Genomic DNA, 12536 nt, shown 5'->3' on the forward strand with positions numbered 1-12536 from the left:
CTGGCGAGTGTCAGCCGACCCTGCGCCCTAGGTGCCCCGGTGCTTTTCTGACCGGAAGAGGATAAATCTGTTTTTAAGGTAGTATTTAGTTATAAAACATTCCAATCATGAGTGGGCCAAAATCCACATTTTTTTACTTTCTTGTAAAAAGATCTATTGACTCTGCTATACACTTTGCAGTATGCCAAGCTGCAGGTTTTTTTTTTTTTTTTTTTTTTTAATGAGCAAAATAATGTGAAAAATCACAGATGGGTTACAACCAGATCTCATTCCTCAAAAGTCTGTGTGCTCTGAAAGGAACTGCACTAAATGGCGATGTTAAGAGGGGCACACTAAACTCTGCAGCACAGGATTCAACTCACATTGAATGTGAGTGTGCTGTAGGCCAGGTTCCTTTACTTATGCTATCTGTTAGCCTAACATCCAAACCATAGACACTGCCAAGCCTACGTAGTCTGGATTTTATCATGGGAGAGCAAGGGAAATGCAGTGAACTCAAAGTAAGCACACATGCTGTCTCAGGTCATTTTACAAACAAAAGGCTAGCTTTGGAATACATGTATTTCCTCGATTAATTTTTACTCTACTAGTTCCCAAGCTCATTTGAGACTCCACAAAGAGCTCCAGCTCATGCAGCCTTTATAGAAGAGGCTAATAAAACCCTAGGCTAAACTCTCCCATTTCCTTATGTGGAATAAAAATGATACTGAGAGTTTAAACTTGAAGATAATTGAAAACTTACAAGCCAGTTCTGACTCTGGCTTATGAAACTACAGTTGTGAATATCTCTGCACCCAGCATTCCTGCCACTTGTGTTATCTCTTTATGATTTCATGGACCACTTAAGCATTCCCATACCTTTACTATTGCCTTTATGTCCCTACTATAGTGCCAACTTTGGTTCTGGACAAGCAAGAATTGTGTGTGAAAATTATCTAGCATCGTTCTTTTCAACTTTCTTATTTCTAGTAGTCCCCAATAGTGTGGTGTGTGTGTGTGTGTCTGTGTTGCATGCACATGGGTGTATGGATAACTATGTGTATGTGTCTGTGTGTGATGTACATAGGTATGTGGGTGACAGTGTATGTGTGTGTGCATGTGTGTGTGTGTGTGTGATGCACATGAGTATGTGGGTGACTCTGTGTGTGTGTGTGTGATATGCACATGAGCAGGCAGGTGACTATGTGGAGGCCAGAGCAGGATTCAGGAGTTTGTCTTTACTGTTGTTCTCTGTCATTTTGCTTTGAGACAGTCAGAGTTTGAGGTAGCCTTGCTGGCTAGTGAGCTCTGGAGATCTGCACATGCCTACCCATCAATGCTTGGGTTAGAGACACACTCAGTCATGCCTAGTTTTTATGTTGATGCTGGGGACTAAAACCTACTTCTTCATTTGCAGAGAAAGCACTCTTTCCATTGAGTGAATTCCCTCTTTAAAGATAAGATTAGGCTGGCGAGATGGCTTAGCAGGTAAAAGCACTGACTGCTCTTCTGAAGGTCCTGAATTCAAATCCCAGCAACTACAAGGTGGCTCACAACCACCCATAATGAGATATGACGCCCTCTACAGTGTACTTATGTATAATAATAAATAAATCTTTTAAAAATGTAAGATTATTAAAAGTAGGGAAAGCATGTCCCTTCCCAGGAAAGTACAGGTGCTAATATCTGTCCTTATTCAGAATATTGATATCAGGATACATTAAAATCTTCCTGAAGAATGAGGACCAAAAGTTTTGTTTTGAAAATATTTCAACATAACTGCAAGAACTTTTATGTTTTCCAGTTAAGAATTTATTCTTCTCCATATGAGAGACTGTAGAGTTTAAATAATATTCAGTTTCTTCTGGTAGTATACTTTGTCAGAGCCACATTGGAAAATTCATTTTGACACTGGTGTTTGCATCTAAACTAAAGTGATATTCTTTTTTTTAAAAAAAAATCCCATTTTAGGAATATACATTTTCCTTTATCTAATTCCATTGTATCCTTTATTTTTAAAATAAATTATTTTAGTTTTTAAAGTATTTCAACATTTTTAATTTTTATTTTATATGCATGGGTATTTGCCTGGATGCATAGCTACATACCACACATGTTTAGTGTCTGCAGAGGCCAGAAGAGGGCATAGCATCCCTGGAACAAGGCATCCTGTAGGTGATGGGAATCAAACCAAGGTCCTCTGGAAAAGCAGCCAGTGCTCTCAACTGCTAAGCCATCTCTCCAGCCCGGTGAAGTGAGGCTCTTTAACTCCCTTTCTCCTAATTATCCCTGTACAGGAAGAATTGAAATCAATACAGTGACAGTAGCCTCTCCTTTTTCCAATGCTCCTGCCTCTGCCAATAGATCCAAGAACAGGGGTCATGGCAACTCCAGGTATCCTGATGCAAAGGCTGCTGGGATGTCTACAGAATGGCTTTTCCTCGGGAGCCCTTCCAATCTAGTATAGAGGAGTTACAAATACAGACTCATTTTAAAAAGTGGAAAACTGTGCATAATTCTGCCGCATTAAATCCTAGCACTAGGAAAATGTTGGCTTTGAAATGTTACTTACATGGATTGGCTCAGTAGAATAGATGGAAATTACTTGTAGATTAGGTGAGAGTAGGTGAATGAGTAAAAACAAAACAAAACAAATGTGAATGGGGGGATGTAAAATGGCTTCAACTTTTATCAACAAAGACTAGATTGCAATAATGCTTTCTAGTAAGAGAGAACTAAGTTTTCTTGGCTCCCCAAAGGCCAGTGCAGCTGTGTTCCTGAATGTGGCGATCTGTTGGGCTCTGCTCCATTCCTGGGCTGGAATCATTTCTAAACAAATGCCTTCACATATTTTAGTTCAGGTTTCTCAGTGGAAACACAAATTACTGGAAATTAGAAGGGGCAGTTTTTCTTCCAGAAAACTATGGCAGAAATTTGCTCTCTCCACAATGAGATTCAAAGCCCACCTGCGAAACCACAGGGAGGGGGGAGCCTTATTTTTCTCATCTGATCATCCCATGTGCAAAGGCTCAACCAGGGACCTTTCAGAAGCTACCAGATACAAAGGCATATGTATGTTCTAGAGGGAAATAGCACCTAAAATCCAGGATAAAAAGTAAAAATGTTAGGCCACTTAAATTTAAGACCTGTTTATTGATGGAGGGCCAAAAAGTACAATGGGATATCAAAGACTCAAGTTAGAGCCACAGCTGTTTCAGTTGATTGCCATGACTGTTAAGACATGGGATCTCCCTTATGGTCTAAATTATCTGTAAGTAAAACCATACACTGATGAAACATTGCCGGTATGTATGCCATATGCTAAAGTACTTTACATATGTCCATTCATTTAGTCTCCACAGCCTCGGTGTGGTAGGGACACGGTTTTGTTCTGCTTTGTTTATGCAGATAAAGATGAAAGCATGGGACATGGAATAAGAAGCCAGGCTTGTACCCTAGAAATTCAGATGGGAATCCAATCCAAAGACATAGGATTTAAACTAAACAAGGCCCTAGATACGTGTATTAATCAATGACATGCCTACCTTCCAGCTATTAACATGTTCACTCTTTCTTTTAGTGAGTATGTACTTAAATGTAAACAGTTTGTGAATAAATAAGACACTTTCTGTACCTTCATAAACCTAAAGGATATATAAGACAATTAGTAGCATTAACACCTTCAGAAATAAAGACAACACTAGAGAGGCTTGTACAGCACTTTAGAAAGCCTGGCGAGGCTGGGTGAACGGCCTATTGGAGGAGGTTCAGCTGAAGTAAAAAGACTAGGTCGGCTGAAGGGTGTGCACGGGAGAAGGCTGCTCTGCCCAGCTTTCTAGCTAGAGGAAGGACTGTGGAGGGAGGGCTGAGGCCAGTGAGGCAACAGCCCCCCCCCCCCCCCCCCCCGTGTAGTGAAAGGCCTATGAGTTGTTTTGCGAGCTGCAGGTGAGCAGTGCTCCAAAATGTCCTGTAGGGAGACCATCAAGAGGTGTCTGGTTTGAAAACCATCTCAGGAGCTGAAGAGTTGAACCTAACTAAGCAAGCAGCTGGGGCAACCGTGGCCTCCTGTGCATGTAATCTCAAGAGCTCAGACTGACAGCAGTGAAGGCTTGGTGGGCAATTAATAAATATTTGCAAATTGCCTGACAGGGCTTAGTGGATGCTTGTGAGGCAGAGAAAAGCTTTCCACCGGGCCAGCATGCTAGATGCTGCATCTGGAATTAACATCTTTCATTAACGATTAGGCTCTTCCGTCTGTTACACACAGCAATGTCCGTGAAAGCATTTTGTAACTATACTATACAATAGAAACATAAGTTCTACAGACTGCAATAGGGCCAGTCATACAAATCTTAAAGAGGCTATTACCAGGCAGAAGACAGACAGGCAAAACTGCCTAATTACCATAATAAGGATCCACTACTGAGGGCTACCTCATTGTTCACAGAACCCCGTATGCAGATGAAGAAGTTAAGGCACAGCTTGTTTAACTCTCATGGATGATAATAATATCTTAGAAACAAGACAACACTGGCCAGAGGCAGGCTCAAGGCAACTATTAGTGCAAGATAATTCCACATATTGTAAAGAAACAGAGAAATGGGGAGTAAGTTAATAAAATTCAGAGTATGGTGGTAAGGATCGGCATGTTTTGTTGCATTTTAAAAAGCCATTTCATGGTTAAGATATGACCTACACACTCAATTCCAAGATCCAATTGCAAGATGTCATTCCATACTTGGGAGTCCTCAAGTTGGTTTGTAAGGGTATAATGCTCCAATTCTGTCACTAGAGGGTGCTTGTGTAACAGTTCTGAATATTCCACTTTGCTGTTGAGAAGCTTACACTGCTTTCTCCAGTGAGCTGGGAAATTAAATAAATAAGTAAATAAATAAATAAATAATCTGTTTCCATAGTCAAATATTTTTCTATTGCAATTGAAGTCTATTCTTAACTTGTAAAATAGCATATTATGATTTCAAAATAGTTTTATATTCTAGATTATTTGTTTGTTTGTTTCATTTTACTTAGTTTCTTCCTTGATACTTGCTCTACATCTGCTTATATCTCTACTGGCTATTATTTGATCTACAGCATTAGGTTAGTCACTCTAACGATCTTACAGAGCGAGTGCAGGTGATCTGCCAAAACACCTCCTCCCTCCCCCCAAAGTTTCTGAATATCCTGCTGTCCCAACTCCAAAAGGAAGTCCACTGGGAAAGCTTTGCTGATGCTGTGCTGTGCTGTGCTGTGCTGTCTGTGCTGTGCTGTGCTGTGCTGTGCTGTGCTGTGCTGTGCTGTGCTGTGCTGTCTGTGCTGTGCTGTGCTGTCGGTGTTGTGCTGTGCTGTGCACCCTCTTTAATTGTTAGTTTCTATAGTCATACTCCCTCTCCAGATCACTTGCCCCACATCAGCTCCATGTGAGTTGATGGGCCTGGGTCTTACTGGATGATTTGATACCCAGCTCAGTGTGTGGTGGGCTGTCTGTCTCCCTAAATGACTTGACTTCCATTCCGTAATTAAACACCAGATATCCAGGGGCCACTGAAGAGCTGCATGACTCTGAATCAATTTCCCTGGGCTCCAACTCACCCTTGCATGTTATGAACCATGTCAGCTTTATCTCAGAAATCTGGACAGGAAGATCTTTCCCCCATCTGGACGTTTGCCATATGAAAATGCAGGCAGTTGGGGGGCAAGTTACCACATGCCATTTCTAACAACCATTTCTCACTCCATTTTTATTCTCTCTGCTTTTAGCCCCTTTCTGAAACCCCCAGGCCTCTCCTCTGGCCTCCTTAACTACAGATACTGCCTTGAACGAAGCCATCCCCCACCATAGCTCTCCCTCCCGCCTTGGCGAAGCCTAACTCTGTAGTATTATCAATCCCTTGTTAACACCACCATCCTGGTCCGTAGTGCCACCTGGGTGTCCCTGATCACCTTAAGCTCAGCATGTACCCTAAAGCTCCACGGGTCCCATGAAAATTCCCAAGTCCTCTGCACTTTTTTTTGTTTTTCTCATGACTATTTTCTCAGATGCTCTTTTTTTTTTTTTTAAGGAAAATACTATTTCCTTATGCAAGCAAATGCTGAATTCTAACAAGATCCCTGGCGTCTCTTCAATGCATCATTTCCTGTTCCCTTCTTGGCGGCATCTCCTCTTTCTCATTGCCAGTAACCCTCTCTCTCAGCGGTGCTCCCGGGGCTCTCCCTGAAGTCCTGCCCCTCAGCAGCCACAGCGTTTTTGATTAAAAAACAAACAAACAAACAAAAAACAAAAACATTCTTGGTTTGTCTATCTCACCCCCCCCCACACACACACACACACTTCACTGAACTCCCTCCCTGGCTTACCTGGTCCTGTGGAGTTAATCACAACATCATAGGCTTTTTCCCCCATATCTCGGGTAGGGGGACCTTTCAACCTTATTCTTTACACACACCTATAGTAAATGTTTTCCTCTAGCCACCAATGATTCTATTCACTGTTTTTCCATGTGAAACCCTCAGCCGTTACCATTTCTCTCATTAGTAGCATCTATCATCTCTGCCTTCTTACAGAGTACACCCCTGCCCCTAAAAGCCCATCTCAGACACTACTGACTTAGCCAAGCCCTTCTTACTTCCACTAATCTAGAGTTAATCTCTCTTTTGGTATTCAGTATTTCATTCATATTCCCATTCAGTACCCACTGTGTGTATTTCTTTCTGTGTGTGTGTGCATTTTTTGATCTCCTTCATTACGTTTTTATTTGCAAGATTGTGGCTTCTGCATAATTTGCTTTGCCAACTGGGTCATCATATGCCATCATAAAATCACAAGTATCGTGTCAAAAGCACAGATCTTGGGGAGCAAAGAGGCCCAGCTACATGCTAGGTAGCAGCTACTGACTTGATAGCACCTGCGATATGCTTGCCTCACAGCTGCACGGCCAATAGTAAATGTGCCAGTGCACACAGCGGCCAATCACATAAAGAATGCTTACTGCTTGCCAACACACAACAGCCAATCACATCAAGAATGCTTACTGCTTGCCAGTTCCCTTTCTGGTTCTTATCACTGTTCAAACTGGGCCTTCGAATCATTTCAGAGAATGCCTGACTAAAGACGAGGGTGGAGACTGCCACACTAACAAGGCACTTTGCTAAAGCCCATATCAGAGAAGGGTAGTCATAGACGCACATGCTCTGCCACTCTGAAACCCAACGTTGCACGGTGCCTGGTACCCGAAAGGTGTTTAATTATTGCAGGGTACCCTCACATGACCATGAAGGAAGCACCACCTTTGGTGTGACGGTAGAGGACAGAGGAGGTAGGCCAGACAGGGAGGGGAGCTCACTGCCATCAGCTTCCATGTTGCTGATTCACGGGGTGCCAGCAAATTAACCTAATTTGGTGATGGTGGCTAATGCGGTTTCCCAAACCTTCAGCTGAGAGCTTGCTGAAGGCAGTCTTTTGCAGATTAAGGGAGCAGATGCCAGCGCACAGAAAGCGCGTTGCTGCAAACACAGTTTCACTGGTCCCAAGCGCAGACTGATGAAACAGGAGGTAGAGCATAATTATGTCTTTGGGACCAGATGAGTGTCAACTGTTACTGCTTAGGAGGCTCAGACTGCACATTCCCATTAAAATTTTTTTCCTTGGGTACTTTAAGAAGAAAAAAAAAAGAGTATATTAAAAACAAAAAGTAATGGAATTCCCAGACAGAAATCTGTATTTAAATGGTATAAAAGCTGTGGTTCAAATCAACAAAAGCCAGGAAATCCAATGTTACCCTTTATCCAGACTGTTATACCATTTTTTCCAGTGCACAGTGTGCCTATGGGCAGCCCTCCCTTTGAGTTTCCTGGCTCAGGCAAGTCAAATCCACAAGTCAGTATGAATTATAGGAATCTGGGCTTGCCATTTAGTGGGACCGTATGCCCCAAGGGCACACGCTTACTTGCCAAAGCTTTTAGACAGAATCACACAGTAAGGCTCGGAGTCACGAGCTGGGTACTGTTTTTCTCTTTCAGGTTCATGGGCTCCTGCCTTTCTCCCAGAACAAGTAGGTCACTAACACTGATAAACTTAGTGTAACATGTGTGTCGCAGTTGATATTCATCTCTTCTGCTTCTTTCTCTCTCTTTTCACCAGACACGGCGATGACCTGATTGTCACTCCTTTTGCCCAGGTACGTAGGTATCATGCTTGCCTGAACTTCATCACTGGTGTGATTTTTAAATACAGTCTTTTGACCCTAACCAATTCTGAAACATTCTCCTTGCAGGTTCTTGCCAGTTTGCGAAGTGTAAGAAACAACTTCACCCTGCTGACAAACCTTCATGGAGCGCCAAACAAGTAAGCCTCGTTGTTCTGCAGAATTTCAGTTCCCTCCCACAACAGCACAGAACGCTGAAGGACACTGGACACAAACATTAGAAACCAGCCCTATAAGCTGAGTCACAACACACACCCCATCTGGAAATATATAGTCTAAGGACCAAGAAGTTCAGTTGTGTTTCAAAGATCATCATAGCCTCAGAGGGTCATAGAATCCACGGTCTTGGCAAGGGTTAGGAGAGGGTTGCAAACCCATGCATTCAACCTCTGGTTTAGAGAAGGAAACCTTGAGTGCTCAGGAATCTCGGAACTAGCTTGTGGATGTACCGTGGGTTAGAGAAACATTGGATCTGCCGCTTGATTCTCTTGCTTTCCAGTCGGTAGTTACCACAGCAGGATCTATATTCAGTCTTTGTAAAGTGATCCATCCATCATTTGACTTCATCCAGATTCTGATGAGGCAGGTGATAGGACATGCAGGTAGAGCCTAATTGGACAATTACCCTCCTCTCACAGTCCTGTGGTTTGTTCTGCAGTAAGTCCCCTTGCAAGAGGAAGTTGCATACTGCTGTGGCATCTCTCCTATCCTGGTCTCTCCACTGTTCTGCAGGCTCCCACCAGAGAGCATTATCTTACACACTATTTGTGTGATCATGCCCATCTCTGGCTAGGGCATTGCAGGGGACCACTCTTTGGGATGAAAAGTAGATGCTTATACATTGTAGCTAAGATGCCTTACAACCCAGATTAAATTAACATGATGGAACATTGGTTGTAGTATATTTAGAAAAAAAAAAAGAAATAGTTGAGCATTCCTATCAAAAAAATCCAAAATTCAGACTTTTTGAACTCTGATATGATGCCAAGAATGAAGAGATCCACATCTGGCCTCGAGTGATAGCTTGCACAGAGTTGCATTATAAGATCTCCATTGGGTTATTTGTGGAATGTGCACATAAAACAAATGAATTTTCTATTCAGTCTTGATTCCCTTCCCTAAGATTTCTCACCATGCATATTAAGATATTCCAGAATCTGAAATATAAACAAAAAAACAAATCTGAAACTTTCAACACTCAGGAATACCCAGCCAATATGTGGAACTTGGGTTTGGAGCCTGCATGTACCTAATTGCACAGATCCTTACTGGCCATTCAGTTTATATCAAGCACTGATGATCTCATAGTGGTCCACACAGCCAAGGTCTCTCTCTGCTCCTTTGTGGCTTATGTGCTAACAGGAAGTGCCGGTGATTAATCAGTGAGCAGTCAGATCACGTCTCTGCCACATGGGCTGGAGCAACTGGGACCCAGGAGTTTTCTGTCTATTCCTCTCTGCTCTTTCTGCTTAGACTGTCTTTTTATACCTGTCACTGTCAGATTAGCCATGTTCCGACATCTTTTAGGTTGAGTGTCATCTTTCTCAATATGCTTTTCTGAACCTGCTAAGCCTACCTGAGTGATCTCAATTTGGCCCCAAGGCATGCTAATGACCTAGCGCACTGTCTTTACTGGAAATTAGGAATTTCCTTAGCATTGCATGTTGTTCTCTGGGTAATCGGTTTCTGGGACTATTCATATTGGCCACAACATTCAGTTCTGGAATCTGCTTAGAATCATTCTGCTTGGAAATCATATACATGGGCAAGTTAATTATCTTTTCTGGGTCTTGGTTTCCTAAACCATAAGATAAGGTTGTACGGGGATTAAGTGAATTAATATTCAGGAAGCACTCAACTGGCATATAGCATAGTAACTGCAAGCTATTATAACTGATAATTCACCTTACTGAACCTAGAAGGGTTTTCATATCAATTATCTCAGCAATGGTCTCCGCAAGCAATAGTCGTGACAGATATTAGTACTTCCACTTTACAGATAAGGAGTCAAGGCTGAGATAAAATGACCTGACTATGATCAACCACGCAGCTTCTGGTGAGCACCTGTTCACTCACCCTGGGTGCAGAAAAAGCCCTTGGATGGCTTAAACGTTTATGTAGGAGCCATGTATGAAACAGAGGACAATCAGAGAAGCTAAAGTCAAACATCAACTAAGCCAGTGTCCTGAGGAATGTAGCCCCAGGTCAGAATGGTACAGGTGGGACAAGGAAGAAATGATGAGTAGATTTCACAAGCTTCTCTAGTAAACCATATTTGAGAACAAACTGATGTGTTACACAGATCCAAGTAGACATGGGGTTGGCATGATATTTTCAATGCTATTTGTTAGCATAGGTGTGGCTGTTCCTCCTCCATCCGTAGCATTAGAGACAGCCTAACCCTGATAATTGATACATTGAAGCTGCTTCCTTAAGAATTGGGTCTTCACATCGCTGTGTGTTCTGGATTACACAAAGCTCTGGGAAACAGGTATCTTAAGACCCTAAACAAATATCGTGCACAGAATGTACCTAGAGGCATGATCACCCTCAGACTGAGAACCACCTCTCAAACCATGACGCCTTGTGTCACATTTGTCCAAGACAAGACATATTTATAAAAGGGAGTATGTCTCCAGCAATTAGCCCTCGGCATCTGCTGATCTTCTGCAAGTCCATATCTGTGTTTTATAGAGTGAGTCTTGCCATGTATTGTTAGACTTTTAGATTATCTTATTTCAAGATAAGGTTTCCCTCTATAGCCCCAGATGACCTGGAACTCACTAACTCACTGTGTGGCGCAGGCTGGCCTTGGCCTCATGGCAATCTTCCTTTCTCAGCTTCTGAAGCACTGGGAATACAGGTATGAGCTACTATCTTCAGCGTGATCTCACGTATCTCTATAATCAGCTTCAAAGGACAAAAACTTCAGGAAAGGCAGATCCTCTAACACTTCTCCAATAGGGGCTGAGAGCACTTCTGTGAGGTTCTGGCTAAGACCTGAGTGGTGTTGGTTTTAAGCCACAAATGGACCAATATGGTAGGCGTAGGTTGGAGAGCTGAGAGTCCACTGATACAGGCCACTCTACTGCTAGGTGGTCAGTGCCCACCAACAAATAAGAAAAGCAAGTGAAGATAAGATTGTCTCCCAGGGGTGCAGACAGCATACAGAAAGCATTCCCCCTCCCCACTACATGCATTAACTTATGTTAACAATTGGAGCTGTAAGATCCATGGAATTTCGAAGTTGCTTTCTGGGATATTTAACGTGGGTTCCAGGGTGCCACTCCCTGTCTTGAATGTAGCATTTAAGCAGTAATTATGTCCTTGGCGTGGTTTTCATGAGACATCTGGCTAGTGTGGTTTATTATGTGAAAAGGAACTCCCACACAGAGTTATACTTCTCTTAACTTACGGTTTCTTTTATCTTTTGGCTCTTTGCTCTGCATAAAGCGGTCCATTGTCTGCCCGAGCTTTGCCACCCAAAGGGTAAAAAAAAAAAAAATCTTAAAATTTCTGCTAAGGTGGTTTCCTTTCCACCTTAATGAAATGAAGGACCAGGACTGTATTTCTTGGCTGCAAATAAAAACTTACACTTCCGTTGTCCCAGGAGTTAATTTTGAAAACTGTAGCATTCATTTGGGGTTGTTAACCAGAGACATTTCCTTGAAGTACTTGATGGCTTCCAAAAGACCAGTGGTACTGTTGAGAGTGCTCACCACCCAGTACCCAAAACGGCCTCTTCCATCATCCAGCAGCAATGACTGATATGTGTGACACATCAATGTCATACAAAGGAATCACATCATGTTTGCATTCACAATTCTTCAAAGGTATAATTTGATCAGAATGTACATATTCTTTGAAAATTAATAGCCATCTTCTTTAGTGTGAACCTGGAATGTCTTTCAGAGATTTGTATATTTTGGCATGGTATTTAAATTAGCTGAGAATCATAAAATCTTGAACACTCAGATATGGAAAATACCTAGCCAAATTCCCTCAGAGAAAGTGAGGGAATATATGTGAGCCCCATCACACGGGACCTCACACACTGTAAATCACCAGGAAGTAGTAGTTATTGCCTGCTTGCCCCAAGGGAGAAAGAAACTGAGGTTCGGTGAGCTACCAGGGGCTACGCACCTGGAAGGTGCCAGAGTCTGGATTGGGGTTAAGATTCTTGGCTTCTGCTGTAGCCCAGTTCTCTTTTTTTTTTTTTTTTTTTTTTTTTTTTTTTTTTTTTTTTATTATTTTTTTTCCTCATTAAAGATACTAGAGAGGTGAAGAAGTAGTTTTTTGTTTGCAATGTTTTGGATTTTGCCAGGATCATTGAATGCATTCAGGAATATGATC

At 42.3% G+C, this 12536-nt stretch overlaps 1 protein-coding gene across 8 annotated transcripts in view; it reads left to right on the forward strand.

The window, feature by feature from the left end:
• Positions 1–12536, forward strand: part of Pde4b (phosphodiesterase 4B) — a 518640-nt gene that overhangs the window by 397830 nt on the left and 108274 nt on the right. For all 8 annotated transcript variants that reach the window (XM_021159265.2, XM_029475815.1, XM_029475816.1 and 5 more), the window contains 2 exons: positions 8120–8156; positions 8253–8323. In XM_021159265.2, coding sequence (XP_021014924.1) covers positions 8120–8156; positions 8253–8323 — 108 coding nt within the window. The remainder of the gene's footprint in view (positions 1–8119; positions 8157–8252; positions 8324–12536) is intronic.

Source organism: Mus caroli, chromosome 4, assembly GCF_900094665.2.
Source record: "Mus caroli chromosome 4, CAROLI_EIJ_v1.1, whole genome shotgun sequence".
NCBI classification, from domain to species: domain Eukaryota; kingdom Metazoa; phylum Chordata; class Mammalia; order Rodentia; family Muridae; genus Mus; species Mus caroli.